Source organism: Protomyctophum bolini, assembly GCF_963924005.1.
Source record: "Protomyctophum bolini genome assembly, chromosome: 6".
Lineage (NCBI taxonomy): Eukaryota > Metazoa > Chordata > Actinopteri > Myctophiformes > Myctophidae > Protomyctophum > Protomyctophum bolini.
In genome coordinates, this window is record NC_137867.1 from 39,115,642 (window position 1) to 39,133,126 (window position 17,485).

The 17,485-nt window shown below is 42.4% G+C and overlaps 2 protein-coding genes across 2 annotated transcripts; both read left to right on the forward strand.

Moving 5' to 3' along the window:
• Nucleotides 1–3,414: 3,414 nt before the first annotated feature.
• On the forward strand, nt 3,415–4,581 carry LOC308317001 (beta-1,3-galactosyl-O-glycosyl-glycoprotein beta-1,6-N-acetylglucosaminyltransferase 3-like; the record flags this gene model as incomplete). The annotated part of the gene is made up of 1 exon (XM_080765791.1): nt 3,415–4,581. The coding sequence occupies one exon, from the start codon at nt 3,415–3,417 to the stop codon at nt 4,579–4,581; it is 1,167 nt and encodes a 388-aa protein (XP_080621917.1).
• A 4,955-nt stretch (nt 4,582–9,536) lies between these two features.
• LOC308317002 (arrestin domain-containing protein 3-like) lies at nt 9,537–14,402 on the forward strand (the record flags this gene model as incomplete). The annotated part of the gene is made up of 6 exons (XM_080765792.1): nt 9,537–9,868; nt 10,447–10,504; nt 10,781–10,922; nt 12,489–12,585; nt 12,779–13,035; nt 13,701–14,402. The coding sequence occupies exons 1-6, from the start codon at nt 9,619–9,621 to the stop codon at nt 14,400–14,402; spliced, it is 1,506 nt and encodes a 501-aa protein (XP_080621918.1). The 5' UTR covers nt 9,537–9,618.
• Nucleotides 14,403–17,485: the final 3,083 nt, after the last annotated feature.

Below are 17,485 nucleotides of genomic sequence, written 5' to 3' on the forward strand. Positions count from 1 at the left end.
TCACCATCGACAGCCAGTTATAACCCGACATTGAAACATATCGTAATTACGTCACCATCAACATCTAGTATATCTCCGAGCATACACATAAAAAAGTCAGCACAACCACAATACTTGCACGCTCTTCTTGCGCAAGTAACTACCTTGCCTTGCCTTTCTCATCTGTCACTCCACAGGGCAAATATAGGTGCTACGCCCTTAGGATACATAGATTTTGTGTTAACCAAACAGTTATGCAACTTATGTTCTCAGCGAGGAGGGTACCTTTTCAGGAGGTGATCTGAAAGGAGATGCCAGATGTGCAGTGGTCGACTCGACATGGAATGGGAGATGACAGCAGAACATGCACACAGAAGATATTTGTAAACTCAAAGTGTTTAATTCCAGAAAACCCAGAAGGTTTGAAAAGGTTTGAAGGCTGGCTGAAAAGTTTTTTTTTAATGTCCCCCTAAATGTAATTCAATTCAAGCTCCATCAATCATGAAAGGTGGAAAGGGACAGAGAAAGAAACTCTCATGGCCCTCTCACCAACACCTGTTGCCATAGGCCACTGTAAATGTTTGAACAACACTTGACCAATGCACAGTGAGACATTACACAAAGCATTATTTTGCCTGATCGAAAGGCTCTACTGTAGGTGGGGTGCCCGGCTGCGGCCCCCACCTTAAATACAATTTCATATCAAAAGTCACATAGTGAGTGTCGTTTTTGGCAGTTGACAAACTGGAATAGAGGGTATGCGCATGCTTAAAGTGAATGGCACATCGAGTGGCAAATCGAGTGGCAAAGCAACATGCGTGAGTTTAACATTGTTTAACGATGTTTTTAATAATAGGACTTTTCTGTTTGGATGCATGGGTTGTCAAGGTCAGAAATTAGTTTTTGCCAGTCAGTAGGCACTCTATAAAGCTTATTGTCTTGACTCTTGGTTGTAGGCTATTGAAATGCATAACGGCCATAACCTATATGTCATATTGTGTTTTGGACCCTAAAATAAATCTAATGTAGGTTAAATAAAAATGGTAAATGGTGCATTTATATAGCGCCTTTATCCAAGGCGCTTTACATAGATTGTGCATTACATTCACCCATTCACACACCGATGGCAGTGGAAACCATGCAAGGTAAAAGCATGTAAAAAAAAAAAGAGAAAAGAAAGAGGAAATGTGAATACCGGTACAATTCTTTCCTCACTGTGTGGTAATTAAGACATTGTTGGTTCCAAACATTTACAAAGGTCAACAAAACCCACTGATGCACCCTGTATGCAGGCGAAATAAATCAATGTCCACAGGTTGAATCATGTCATTTTTCGGTTTGTATATTTTTTACTTAACTTCCATTTAAAGTGCAGAGATAGGACATCACAAACAAGACAGCTTTTCTCAGTTCCTTATGGCATTGATTTTTCTCTCTGTGTGCTGGTAAAAACCGTTTTGTTCACCCAGCCAGGTTCCCTACTCACCCCTACTAGTCCAGCGGCCAATACTGATATTTTCACGAATTGGTACCATTTTGGTGGCCGTACATTTTTGGTATCTTTGTGTTCCTACATGTCTCTAGTTTATATTTTTGTATGATAACCCTTCCAATTCAGTAGCTTAATGCCAGTTATCACTCTTTAAACAAACCTACCCCATATGAAACTGTGATGTGTGTATATCCTTTATATGACTTCTAGACAATACATTTTGGTAAGCAGTGGTCTTATAAAGAGTTGATCCTAAGGTAGTTTTCTCAGTAGAATCCATTTCTGCACAACTTTTTTTCTATTGTGCATATTTCATTTGAGAATTTGCATATTTGAAGCAACTTATGCACATGCCCTAGGCTGCCAAAGATAAAAACTAAAAGTTTACATCTGTAGCCTAGCTATGAGATGGTCTGCACTAGCTGCTAATACTTCAGCACTTTGGTTAGAAAGGCTTCTTCCAGGCTATAGTCAAAGGTACAGCCGACCTCGAACACCTCTCTATGGTTTTCATTTACAACAATGACATCAGGGGTGCCTGTGACAGCCTGTCAGCTGATCAGTGAATCCTGCTCCGGTTGTGTACAATAGAAAAACAGGTGAGGATAAAGCCTACGACAGCTCCCGACCTGACGTGATATTTGTCCTGGTGCATGTTCAAGTTCAAGGTTTTGCGGAAATAATAATGTATGTAATGTAATGTACACCCATTTTTTGGGCGTACGTACGCCATGTTGATATAAATGAGGGCCATAGTGTCTATTTTACGTCATGATGATGTACGATGATAAGAACACCCCTCACTTCACATATATATAGCTTTTGTACCCAAAAGTATTACGTCATCTTGTCCCCACACGTCTCATATTTGCCATCAACAATGAAAGGAGAAATTAGGTCAAATGTCCGCCAAATATGACGTAAATGTCCGCAACACAAACATTAAATGCCATCGACAATGAAGGGAAAATGTACGTCATCTTGTCCCCACATGTCTTATATTTGCATTGACAATGAAAGGAGAAATTGGGTCAAATGTCCACAAAACAAACATTAAATTCCATTGACAATGAAGGGAAAGTGTACGTCATCTTCTCCCCACACATCCCATATTTGCCATCGACAATGAAAGGAGAAATTAGGTCAAATGTCCACCAAATATGACGTAAAGTTGTGCAACAGGCATTCTGTTTGGCCAGTATGATGCATGATGATGTACGATCTTCACACGGTGAAGAAACAGGACCGCTGGCCAACAACCAACTCTAAATAACAATACTGGCTCTCTTCTCGTCTTTGCATTGACATTGTAATAATGATTCTGATTCTGCATCCTTCAAACATTACAGGGGTACTGTTAAGGGTGACGTAACAATTACATAATCAACATGTCATCATTACTGTTGTCACGGAAATGGTTAGTGGTGTGACGTCAGGCCACGACGTCACAGCACCCTATAAAGTATAGCGCAGAAGACGATTCATTGCAGTTCTACAGATTGAGATACCAGAGACCAGAAGAGAATTACCTGATCCAGATATACCAATCAGCGGCGCCACGTACAGCTAAAGACCCGGACTGACTAAATGCACCAACGTCAAGGGGATACCCACGGAGTGAACCAGTTCGGAGATCAATACAAAGATATAAAGATACATCAGCATAATATACAGTAAAAAGGGATTATTGCATCTATACCGCGAGCTCCACCCCACAATTATGTCATCTCCTTGTCTATATTAACTACTGCAGGGGAGCATTTCCTTTCTGCATTGTAATTTGTGCAGAAATGCGCAGATGGATCTTTCGAGTTTGGCAGTTTAGTAGAAGAAAACCCCGGGCCATCCTTCTAAGTGCTTTATTGGGGACCATCCTTCTGAGTGCTTTCCTGCTTCACGAGTTGGGGCCACGTCACAGAGTACCATGTGAATACTCTCTGCCGATGATAGCCGAGGAGTCCCTGCCATACTCTCCGCCAATGATGGCTGAGGAGTACTTGCCGGTCTGCTCGGCTCTCATCCGCGGAGAGCTTGTGGACAAGAAAGACGAGATACGACCTCAGGAGAGGCTATCGGAGGAGTTTTATCGTAGCGCGACAAAGGACTGCCAAGAATACAAGTCCATGAGAGGCTTCTTCACAGCGCCACTCAGCGCAGAAGAGCGAGACTTCCCCATCGCCTACTCCATGTCGATTCACAGCAACGTCGAGATGTTTGAGCGGCTCCTGCGTGCCGTGTACCACCCGCAAAATGTCTATTGTGTGCATGTGGACCAGAAATCGGCGGAGGGGTTCAAGGAAGCTGTGATGGCGATCGTGTCCTGTTTCCCCAACGTGTTCGTCGCCAGCAAACTAGAAAGAGTGTCCTGGGGAACCTGGTCCATGACACAGGCCCATTTAAACTGCATGGACGACCTGCTGAAGTCACCCGTCGAGTGGAAGTACCTGCTCAACACCTGCGGCGCGGACCTCCCCATCAAGACTAACGCGGAAATGGTCCGGACGCTGAAGGTTCTCAACGGGCAGAACAGTTTGGAGTCCGAGGACGTGCCGGACGCCAAGAAGGTCCGCTGGCATTACCATCATGAAGTCAATAATGACAATGATTACATCAATACCATCGCCAGAACGGGAATCAGGAAGACACCCCCACCAATCCCTATGTTCTCAGGCAGCAATTACTTTGTGGTCACCAGAGAATTTGTGAAACACGTGCTGGAGAACAAAGAGGCTCAGAACTTCATGGAGTGGAGCAAGGACACGCTTGCCCCCGAAGAACACTTTTGGGCCAGTCTGAACAGGCTGAGCTCCGTGCCCGGGTCGGAGCCGGCCCACAGCAAGTACCACCGCTCTGACATGACCGCCATCGCTCGCCTGCAGCACTGGGCCGTTCATGAGGGTGATGTACCCGCCCCGTACCCTCCATGCAAGTCGACACTTAGAAGAGACGTGTGTGTGTACGGGAGCGGCGACCTCCGCTGGTTGTTTCAACCCCTGCACCACCAGCTCATGGCGAACAAGTTTGATCCACAGGTGGATGATACTGCCATTAGATGTGTCGAGGCAATTATCCGTTTCAAAGCGTTGAATGCAGTGGTGGCCCGTCCATAGGGGGCGCTGGTTCCCCCTATGGTTTACTTGCATAATGGAACAAGACAAGGAAAAAGAAAAGAAAAGATCATATGATAAGAACTAAAGAAGGCTTGGTTGACCGCATGCACTGTTTCAGACAGCAGGATCAGATCTAACCTGATGCTGCCAGATCCAAGAAGCTTGCTACACAAGTTTGTTGGGGAACATGGTTACCCAATACCGCCCCATCTGGCAAAGTCAGGTTAGATCAGATCCAGCATGGATCAAGACTGGAGTGAATGATTTAAGGCTCTTTCCAAATAAAGCAGAAAAACATGAGAAAACCTCAATCCACATGGAAAAGGCAGTGAAATTGACATTGTAATAATGAGAGTGCAAAATCTCTCTTGGAAGAGCGACTTCTCTAATAGATAGATAGAGCTTTATTTGTCATTGCTTGCATGAAACAACGAAATTCAGTTTAGAGCTTCACCACTGGCATCAAATAAATAACCATACTGTACAAAGGACCACTACCAGTTGACCTGTAGTAAGTCTCATGGTCGGGGGGGTAGGACCAAGGGATTTGGGATTTGTTTATAAACATTTTGGTATTTGTTTATAAACATTTGTGATTTGTTTGTTTATAAACATTTGGGATTTGTTTAAAAACATTTGGGATTTGTTTATAAACATTTGGGATTTGTAAGTCTCATGGGGGGGTTAGGACCACTACCAGTTGGCCTGTAGTAAGTCTCATGGGGGGGGGGGGTAGGACCACTACCAGTTGGCCTGTAGTAAGTCTCATGGTCGGGGGGGTAGGACCAAGTCTCATGGGTTTTGGGATTTGTTTATAAACATTTTGGTATTTGTTTATAAACATTTGTGATTTGTTTATAAACATTTTGGGATTTGTTTATAAACATTTGGGATTTGTTTATAAACATTTGTGATTTGTTTATAAACATTTGTGATTTGTTTATAAACATTTTGGGATTTGTTTATAAACATTTGGGATTTGTTTACAAACATTTGGGATTTGTTTATAGACATTTGGGATTTGTAAGTCTCATGGGGGGGGTAGGACCACTACCAGTTGGCCTGTAGTAAGTCTCATGGTCGGGGGGGTAGGACCAAGGGATTTGGGATTTGTTTATAAACATTTTGGTATTTGTTTATAAACATTTGTGATTTGTTTATAAACATTTGTGATTTGTTTATAAACATTTGTGATTTGTTTATAAACATTTTGGGATTTGTTTACAAACATTTGGGATTTGTTTATAAACATTTGGGATTTGTAAGTCTCATGGGGGGGGTAGGACCACTACTACTGGCCACATGAGGCCCCCACCTAGCTTCTTAATTTTGATCTCAAAGTGCACCAGATTGAAGCATTTTCATGGCAAATTTACAATTTTTATCCGGCGTGGCAAAGCAGGAGGGGGGGGGCTCTGTATAATATGTTGCCTAGGGCCTCAAAAGGCCTAGAACCGGCACTGTGTACAATAACCCAAGTGCAATAGTGCTGGTGCAATGTAATAGTGCAAAGTTCAGTGCAAGACCAAGTCCATTTTCAGTACCCTTTTAATACTATAGAGGGGGCTCGGCGAGCACACTCTCTACTGCACAGTGGTAGAAGTAAATCAACAGAGCTTGTGGAAGTCCTGCCCATTTAAGTTTCCTTAGATATACAGCAACCTTCCCTGTGTTTCTTCACTAGTCCAATCCAGAAGAACACAGTTTGCTGGCCACTGCTACAGAGCTGATAATGAGGTTACATCTTCCCTTCTCTGGAAACCTGCCTCAAAGCAGACTAGAGGTAGAAAACTGTCATTCCCTGATGTCATCGCTAGGGACACATGCTTCAGTAAGCAGGAACTGGGGATAGCAATGAAGGACTGGAAAGTCTGGCGTGGCATTGTGAAATCCATTATCTCGACTGCGGTCGAAAAATGATGATGATGACAGATGCACTACAGTTCTAGTACAGTGGTCTACATAGAGTGGTCTACGGATGCACTAGAGTGGTCTACAGATCACAACAGTTGTCTAGATGCACTAGAGAAACCTGAGGCTGTCTAAAGTCAAATGGTATCTCTATCTTTGGGCTATCTCTAAATGTGAGCATGCCACACAGTCTCTGAAAAGTCTAACCGGTGTTCCAGCCAGCAATTCCGCAGGTCTCATGGGGGTAATAAAACATAAAAAACACACTTTGGACTTGAGACGCTGAGACGAATAACAGTCTAAGTCCATACTTATTATCCATAATGTATCAATTATGGTTAAGGGGTCAGGACAGCTAGGCCTTTTCGGGGAGCGGTTAGAATAAATTATCGACTTATGTTATTCGTCTCAACTGCTCTATTAGAGGTCCTATGGAATATTGGATGACAAAGATCCAAACCAGAAACAAACTAGAAATGCACTCTGTCGACCTGCCACAGAGTGCGCCATGAGGTGTGCTCACCACTGCTGGTACGCTGCTCGACTAGGTTGGTGGAGGGTGTGTAGAGCCCAGGATCACATTAGATGATTGACACAGGGGTGAAAAATGGGTTACAAAATCGTGGGATAAAAAAAAAATATACTACTACTACTACTTACTTCTGTCCTGAAATAGAGTCAAGATGCGCTTGAATCTTAATAATAACCACTTTAATGAATTTCTTGTGTTCAAATTATATAGAAATAATTGGCCATTTGTATGTTGTTTACTTCAAGAGTTATGGTATTTCTATTATCTCCATCTTGGTTCGTTTTGGGGATAGGTGTAAGAAAGGGTTCAAATTAACCCCTTGTGACATTGTTTGACCTGGGCAACAAGGAGACAACTAGACACCATAAGGGTCTTAAAAGCATGTGTTAAAAAGATGTGATTTGAACGTTTTCTTGTAGTTTTGGACTTTTTTGTCCTGAAATGCAGTCAAGATGTGCTTGAATCTTAATAATAACCACTTTAATGAATTCCTTGGGTCCAACTTATATATAGAAATATATATAGAAAAATAAGTGAATTTGTCTCTGTATGTTGTTTACTTCAAAAGTTATGGCATTTTCTGTTATCTCAATCATACGGTTCGTTTTGGGGGTAGGTCAGGTGTATGAAAGGGTTAAAATTAACCCCCATGGAATATTAGTTGGGGCAACAAGATTCAATCGTAACTAGACACCACAAGGGTCCCAAAAAACATGTTATGCTGCCCTACTTATAGCCAAATTATGTATACATTTGCTATTGCCACTATTACTCGAAAACCGTTGGGACGATCGGCACCAGATTTCTTGTGTACATTGCCAGAATGCCACCGAAATATATCTATTATTTGTTTCCACGTATATGTTATACTTTTTGACCATATTCAACTTTAATTTGATTGATCGTGCAATTATTTCCACTAATATGTTCAAATAAGCAAATTATCTAATTAAATATGTACAATAGAAAAAAGTTGTTAGCAGAAATGGATTCTACTGAGAAAATGACCAGGATCAATTCTTTATAAGACCACTGGTTACCAAAATGTATTGTCTAGAAGTCATATAAAGGATATACACATATTCATATGGGGTAGGTTTGTTTAAAGAGTGATAACTGGCATTAAGCTACTGAATTAGATGGGTTATCATACAAAATATAAACTAGAGACATGTAGGAACATGTACGGCCACCAATATGGTACCAAAATCTCGCCTGGCCCCTGGACTATACTTGCTGTCAATCAATGTAGGGCTGCATCACTGCAGTGGGGAGGTTTGATTGATTGAAATATTTATTAACAGTTTGCAGAATTACAGTACATTTTTTACGGGGGCCAGTTTCGAATTGCAGCCCTCCGTAGGTGCCCTTTGAGAGCGGTTTTGAAGGAGTCAAGGGATTCACATGTCTTAATGACTGTTGGTAGGGCGTTCCACATTTTGGTGGCATAGGAGCGAAAATAATTTAGTCCCTTGTTTGTGTCGAATCTGGGTTATACATGGTTTGTTGCACTCCCTCTGGTGTTGTGGGTGTGGACTTCGTTTACATTAAGGAAGTATTTAGACAGGTACATGGGTATCTTGGTGGTGTATCGAATCTTGTGGACCAGACCCATTGCAAGATGCTGTACTCTGTCGTCGGCCCTAAGCCATCCCAGCCTGTCAAAGTGGGCAGGGGTGAGGGGGGTGAGGCCAAGTAGGAGCCTGACCTGTTTGTTTTGGGAGGTCTGGAGCCTTGTTTTAAGGGCCTTTGATGTGCTGTGGTACCAATTAAGTGCATGCATAGTCAAAGAAACCTTGTAGGAGGGCTCCTGTTAAGGTCTTCAAGGTGTTTTTGTTGACCAGTGAGGAGTCCTGTAAAGGAATCTAGTTCTTTGATTGACTTTTTTGATTACGTTGGTGGCCATTTTATCACCGGAAAGATTGGCCTCCAGGATGGAACCTAGGTATAGGTAATTTCATCTTTTCGTGTGATAATATTGTCACCCACTCTAACCAAGAAGCCTTCTGCCTTGCTGAGATTACTATTTGATCCGAAGAGAATGGATTCAGTTTTTTCCAGGTGTAATATAGTTTGTTATCAGCGAGCTGCAGATTCTACCGAGTTTGATGAATTGAACAATGTGGACCCTGTTGTAAACAAGTGTAACGCTTAATTGGGTCGTCCACTCACAGTTAACAGTCTTTGTATTGAGTTTGTGCTTGAAATGTACTGTAATTCTACAAACTGTTAATAAATCAATCAATCAATCAATCAATCAATCAATCAATCAATCAATCGATCAGTTCGGCGTGTGTGGCGTGTGCCCACTGCCCAGTGCCCTTATTGGTGCCCAGAATTAATTAATCGACAAAGTATCAATACTAATAATGCTAAATAATAACTACAATTATGATTAATAATATTAATACAAACAAACAGTGAAATGGCTTCAGAGCTCTTGAATCCCCCCGCCCCTCCGAGGATCCGCCTTCCCCTTGTCCATGTTATCAACAACAAGTCAAGCGACACAACAAGAGAGAGAGAAATATGAGCTACGCCTTGTGCGATAGCTCATATAGTTTAGTGCTTCACTGCTTTCCTTTCCAACAGAAATGGTAAAAGACCTTAAGGTAACTTGCGATGTTCTCAACCAGGAGGGCACGTTCGCGGGAGGCGATCCGGTCACCGGGAGAGTTACGTTCCGGTTGGAGAAAGAAACCAAAGTTAAGAGTGTTTTCGTCAAGCTGAAAGGCGACGCCAATGTGCGCTGGTCCACAGGGACGGGGGACAAGAGGAGGACGTACCACGCGCACAGAAGATACTTCAAGCTCAAAACGTATTTAGTTCCAGAAAACGCAGAAGGTATGCCTGGCTTTTGAAACATGACTATCATGTGTGACACATTGACTGTGAACCATAATGAGCTACTGTAAAGTTTGAGGTGTCTAGGTGGGTGCAACAGCCAGGTGATGCGTTATGGCGTTATAAAGGTAGTAAGGTACCCAGTACATGAGTGAGTTATATCCAAGATGGTAACAGGCAGAGTGAGTGGGCACTGGGCACTAAAGGAGGAGGAGTGGACCGTAACATTGGCTATTTTGTCCAAAATATAGTATGCATGCCCCAAAGTAGGCCTAATGTTAAGTACATGATTAGAACATGATTGAACATTCATTAAGGCCTAATATTCCTACATTGCTATTGTACATTCAATCTTTTTTTGGGCACAAACAAGAAGCTGAAGGGTACACTGCATTTATCTGATAATGTAGCCTACCGTGCATCACATAATGTATAGGCTATGCTTTACATTAAGCTACTTAAGACTATTATATATATATATATATATATATATATATATATAGGCTATATATATTTTAATTATTATTTACATTTACGTATTTAGGTATAAGGTAATATATTTTGTATTTATTTTGCAGAGACTGCACTTCCTGCAGGACCCCATGCCTACAACTTCAGCTTCAAACTTCCTGTGGAGTAGGTCTATGTGGAAATGTGTTATGTTTGATATACAATTCCTATGCATTTGAATAATTCTGAAAAAGTCTACAGTATGTTTGAGGCATACTAATGCAGCACAGACTGCGATTAAAAATAAAAACATGTTTTGTATTTGTTTCAAAATATACAAAACATACTCTATGTTTGAATATGTATTTGGATCAGAGAAACGCATTTTTGTTTTGCATATTTATAAACCATTACATTATTTCTTTTTGATATGTTGTGAGAATATGGACTTTTCCTTTATAGAAATATGCCACCATCCTTCAAAGGGTTGCATGGCAGGATTGTCTACATGCTGGAGGCCAAGGTGTCTAGGAGCTGGAGGGCGAATAGCGTCTCGAGACACGAGTTAACCTTTGTCAACAAGTTCCTTACAGCATCTGCAACAGTAAGACACCATGGCTAAGTTTAGCACATTTGTTATGAGCTATAGGTCCACCTACAGTATATGATCCAAAACGTTTAGGTTGTAGGATAAATAATATTTTGATTATTTTACTGGGCCTCGGACACCGGCCAGTAAATGGTGCATGGTGCAATGGTGCATGGCCAGTAGTTAGACACACACGAACATACACCGTTTTCAGTGTGTTTTTGTTTTTGAATCCTGGAGCTTTCTCAGTGCATAGCAACCGTTTCCTCTATGTTGTGTATCATTGGCATCCGTCAGTCTCGAGAGGCTATGGAGTCGCACTCTGGGAAGGGGTTCTTCAGCTTTTGGTGCAGTGTTCAGTGTGTCTGAGTAGAGACCAATGCAGGATTTGCACTCCCTTTCGCACTTCACACAGGGAAAGACTGACTATACTGGTATATCTGGTTCTTGTACTGTACACTAGTCTCTTGGTAAAGGCATGTCAGTTTATGATATTGCTTATAGTTTGTTTACTTTAGGCTGTACTCAAAACCTGGACACCCTTCCTTACATTTACATGTACAGTAACTGGACACCACTGTCGTTGTGCAAGTTTTAGTGGGCAATGTGACTGGCTGTGAAGACAGTGTTCAGGCGTAGGTGTGTGTGTGTGTGTGTGTGTGTGTGTGTGTGTGTGTGTGTGTGTGTGTGTGGGGCGGCATTTGATGTTGCAAATGTTGAAAAGCACTTACTTACTTACCAAAATTAATGTGGTGGGTGGAGTCCGGAGTCCGGACTGAGTTTAAGTGTTTCACAGAGTTTGAGTTAAAGGGGCTCAATCTTTGGCTGTAGAGTTATGATAGGTTATGTTTTGTTGTTACTAGACCTTACCCGTTCTGAATATATGAACATCAAATGATGTACAGTGTGGGTAATGCGATGTAATAGATCACATTACTGATTGGGAGGGAATTGGCCTGTCTCACTATAGCGTACGTAGGCTCCGCTATTGCAAACATAGCGGATTTATCCCCCAAAAAGCATGTTTTTGCAATAAATGTTTTAAAATTCCGCAATTAAACCACCCTCAACATGTGAATAAAAAAAATTGGGGTGGATTGGACATTCCGTTGATGATTTGTGTCATTTGTACACCGATTACAGCCGAACGATACGGACTATGAAAAGTCTGCCTGTGGTGTTTTAATCGGATAGGGACAGAGATCATGTGTACCGTTTATTGTGAGATTTGCACAGAAGCTGTAGGTGGAAGAGCAAAAAGTGTATTTTGAAGAATAGTCAAAATGGCGGAAAATCTATCCTGACTCAAATGGGCGTGGGCTATATGGGGAGACCCAAGGGATCCAGGGAAAGTGACGTTTCGATTATACGACCTACGGTTCAAGAGTTAAGGTGAAATGTAAAGTGGGCTGTTATAGTGCCTGATTAATTTTAATAATTATTAATTAATTAAGTGTAAGTTAAGTGTAGCTCCGATGGTTTCTGAGAGAGAAATACTTGATGTGAGTTTTCGTGAGTGAGTATAGCTGTATACACTGTATAGCTCTTTAGTGGCTAATGTAAATGTAACATGTATTCTAGTCTCCTCAGGTTGGTTCAGTAGAAAAGCAGCTTGGGACTTTCCACAAAGGACGGGTCAAACTGGAGGCCTCTGTTGACAAGGGCACTTGTTGTCCAGGTAACTGTACCCAACATGCTGGTTTTAGTTTGATTTACAATATAAAAAGGACAAGTCAACAGTGTTAATTTTGTCAACTAAGACTAAAACAAAACAAAACAATTTGCATTTTTATTGATAGTGTACTTTCTAGGAACATGCTCTGTTTTGTTTTATTATCCCAGTGATCATTGGTCATTATCTTCTTCTAAAGGTGAAAAAATGACTGTTGTGGCCAAAGTCAACAATTCCTCAACTAAGAAAATGACACCCAAATTCAAAATGGTTCAAAAAGTGGTGTATCGTGCCCAAGGCCACACCAATTGGAGTTCGAAAGAAGTGTGCAAGGCGGTGGGGAACGTTATTGAACCCAAAACAAACGAAACAATCACTTGCCAGATGGAGGTTCCTGCAGGCCAGTTCCCCACCATCAACAACTGTGAAATCATCTCATTGCATTACCATATAAAGGCATGTACAGTTTGTTTGTAGTTACAGTATGTTTCCGCAAAGTTCCCTTGCATTGACATTCCATGTATGAATCTCAGGTTGGATCCTATGGGATAGTATTAAATGAAAAGGTTTGTTTTGTTTGTTTTTTTCTTGTTCTTTTTAAACCATTTTAGAGTAGCCTATTATTATTTTTACCCCTTTTTCCTCCCCAATTTAGTATTTACAGCAATTAATTCTTCCCCACAGTCACACACATTTCTCGGTGGTGGGCAGGGACTTTACCACTGCGCCACCCAAGAGATAAAAGGTCCTATTAACCATTAAAAATGACAATACCGGTGGCCTGGCATATTTAGCCCTGATTGAAGATGCATGGTATACAGTTGTTGACATTACTTAATACTCAATACTTAAGATCTTATGACAATCTTTATTGTCATATTATAAGTTAGGTGAGTGACATTCTTAGTTGTGCAGGCTCATCATTGCAGTTACATACATGGTTGTGGTTTGAAACTGAATATTACACTAGCCCTGAATCTTGCGGGAGCGGTTGGTGTTTATATAGTTACCTGCAGGCGGAAATGGGTGGTCAAGACAACGGTCTACGGCGCCTCTGACACACATACGATTGTAGATTTTTATCTCAGATGTCAATCTAACTGCCTGCTTCTTATTCTCAGGCCTATTTGGATATCAGCTTTGCTTTTGACCCAGAGGTCGATTTTCAAGTGGTCATGCTACCCGCTGGCTTGAAGTCACCATTTGGAGCTGTGGGACCGTCAGCCTACCAGCCACAGGCGTTCGGTGGTCCCGCTCCCTACCAGCCACAGGCGTTCGGGGGTCCCGCTCCCTACCAGCCACAGGGTCCCGCTCCCTACCAGCCACAGGCGTTCGGGGGTCCCGCTCCCTACCAGCCACAGGGTCCCGCTCCCTACCAGCCACAGGGTTTCGGGGGTCCAACAAGCAGCGACTTCCCCCCACCCTACCAGCAGCCACAGGGTCTCGGGGGGCCAAACCCCCACAGTGACTTCCCTCCACCTGTTGCCCCGATGGGACTTTATCCTGCAGTCCCCACAGGTCCAGGCGTGCACGGCTACCCAGCAGCCCCAGGCCCCGGTACCAACAATCTTCCAGGGTACTCGTCCAAACCGCCTGCATATGCGGATTTCCAAAATTATCCATCATATAGCAACCCTATGCCACAGCAGACTCCCAGTCAAACTGGTTTCCCCGTGTATCCCCACCTCCAAACTGCTCCACCTGCGTTCAACCCATCTCCCGCTGCACCAGCGTTCAACATCGCTCCAACTGCCCCTGCGATGAATTGCAACTTCCTGTCTGAGCAGAAAGAAGAGCCTCCGTCTTACACGCCCAAGTTTTAGCTACGTACTGTAAGACACTGGTTCTCAATGTGGGGTCTGGGGACCCACATGGGTCCTTGTTGGGGCAATATAAGAACCCATCTGCAAAACAAAGGGGAAACAGCACCCAGTCTGTCTCGAGAGACTATAGAGACTTGTAGATCGGCTATTTGAAAATAGCCAATCTACAAGTTCACAACGTGATGTGATGCTATGCTATGTGTAACGCGCTGTGAGTTGGTAGATGGGGATGGGCTATTTTCGGAAAGATTGCATAAAGTTTGAAATATTTGAAATAATTTTACACAATATATATGGCTGGCCAGAGGGAGGCAGTTTAGTGACCAGGATTACTGCATGTTTTTTGTGAGGGTACCTACCCTAGGGGACACGGGGAGAACATGCAAACTCCACACAGAAAGGCCCTTTCGCCAACCCCGCCTTCGAGTATGGGCACTGATGACGCGGAGGAGGAAACACGCCGCCAGCACCCACAGCGTCCCTAGCGGGAATCGAACCCAGGACCTTCTAGCTGTGAGGCGACAGCACTACCAACTGTGCCACCGTGCCCCACAACAATATTTTCTTATGGGAGTCTCTGGCACAACAATTTTGCAGATGGGGGTCTATAGCAAAATGCATTCTGTTTTGGGAGTCCTTGACATGAAAATGTTTGAGAACCACTGACATGAGAGACTGTATGTGAGAATGACCATTTTTGTGGTTTGAAGCAGTACAAAGACATGGTAAAGTTGAACCAAACGGTGTATTTATTCACCAAATACAGATAACATTCCATTCCATCTTGTCCCCACATTGCCTTGGTGGTGTTCAGCTTTACACCCCTTCTCTCTCTCTCTCTCTCTCTCTCTCTCTCTCTGGGTGCTCCACACAGTGGAGTCACAAAGATGCCAAAAGCCGCGAGCGGCAGGCGTCTCTTCCGGGTTCTTAAAACAGCTGGTGGATGGAAAATGACGCTCGCGCGCAGCTTCCACTTGCCGCAGAGGCAAGCGTCTCCTGTTTTCTGTCCCAACGCAGCATTTTGACGTGTGGATGGAGCTTCATTTCCATCCACCAGCTGTTGAAAAACCAGCTTTGAGAAGGAAAAAGTGGTCACGTGACTGGGCTGCGCCATGACACTTTCATGGACACTTTCATGGGAGCCAAACTCACACCGGAAGTGCAATGAATACATGGCAGTGAATGGAGCCGGCTGGACCAGAAACATTATTTCTGAACAATTGAGACCTTTGTCATATAATCGGTTCAGGAATATATCACAGGTTGTTTTCTAATTGTCTGCAACACAGCAGACAAATTATGTGTTACATGTCTTCTGTTATTTTCCAGAAGTGATTACTTTATCATTCATAAATAATGTTTGTTCATTGTTGTTCATGAGCTGGTCACTGAGCTGTCATTGACTCCAGTGCATTCTGCCAAACTTCCGGGTAGTTTGGCTCCCATGAAAGCCTCCATGAAAGTGTCGTGACCACTTCCTTTCCTTCTTAAAGCTTCCTTGTGAAAAACCAAGGACTATCTAAAGAGGACGAGAAGCGAAGACCGTACGGTGGACGCCATGTTGCTCCATGGAAGGAAAGAAACATGCGCAGTTGAGACCAGGAAGTTGTACATGCCCAAATTTGTGCCATATACTGCCATACAACTCATACTGTTCCTGTATGGGTTGAAGCAAGGTATATAAAGTTATACTGTATGTAAATTCATAATGTAAAAAATAACATTCATTGTCTGGGTTTGATTTGATGTTAAGTTGTTTTCAACCTAGCATCCATATTGTGGTTTTTTGGCGTTTGTATAACATTAGGTGTAAAGGTGGGTGTAAAAAATTCTAATGACGCATTCGAATTCATGCTGCTAGAGTAAGGTGGACCTTAGGGCAGATTCACACTATGGTCCCGGGTGTGCACTCGGGACCACTTGGCAGATGATGTGGTAGTGTGAATGCTGCATAACGTTCCCGGGATCGCATGGGGAGGTAGTTCCCGGACCACAGGTTGGGAAACACTGTGCTAAACAATATCTACTATATCAGTAGTTTTTACATTCTTTGCACATAAACTGATTGAGAAAAACATCACGTGACCAGCCAGGCCCCCCGAGCCTGTCCCATTTGTCACTTTAATGTGAGGGCAATCCTATTCAGCCACAGACACCGTTTTCTCTTTATCGCCAGATTTATGCTCTCCTCATCTAATTGGTAGTCCAAGTTGCTTCACAGTGTTTTGTATGTAAACAGCTCGATCAAAAAAAAGAGTTTAAATAAAGGCATTTATTAAAATGTAAGTGAGTTGACCTTGCAATCAAATTTAGAATCAGAATATTAAGCTTTATAGTATCCAGATTATTACAGTATTAATTATCCCCAACTAGTAAATTGTATAATTTATTTTATTACCACACATACCTTCCCGCTACATACTTAACTTAAGTGATGCATGCCTCAGTTACTCACCCCCAACATGTTGGCACTTCAGCACTTCTGATTGGAGGACTGAAAACAAAAAGAGAAGTTAATTTCACGTTATTGTTCACAGAAACATATCCCATAGCCTGGAGGGGTAGGTCGAGCTGCTTAGGTGGTTGCCAGACAACCACAAACCGGACACTATTAAAAAATGTTTATTCAACGATAGATAGATAGATAGATAGATAGATAGATAGATAGATAGATAGATAGATAGATAGATAGATAGATAGATGTGAATGATAGATAGGAGTGTGTTCACATTCACAGACATGAAGACTATAGGAAAAATTACTACTACTACTACTAATAATAATAATAAAGAAAGCTCTATTCTGATAGCAATCATTGCTACAGGCTAGTGTTTGTTCAGTAACAGGCTGGGTCAAAGTTTGAGACTCGGAAAATAGTCAAAATACAGGGGGGATGCCACTGAACAAATATTCTATACAGATGACGATTACTGTCACAGTAGTCTACCTAGTTATTTAATTTAACACGTATTTTAACACCAATAATCCATTTGAGTGGTTAATTGGTTTGGACTATGCTATTGTCTCCCCTGACAACCAATAGCCAATAAGGATGTGACCGTCTGTCCCTCCTGGTAATGGGA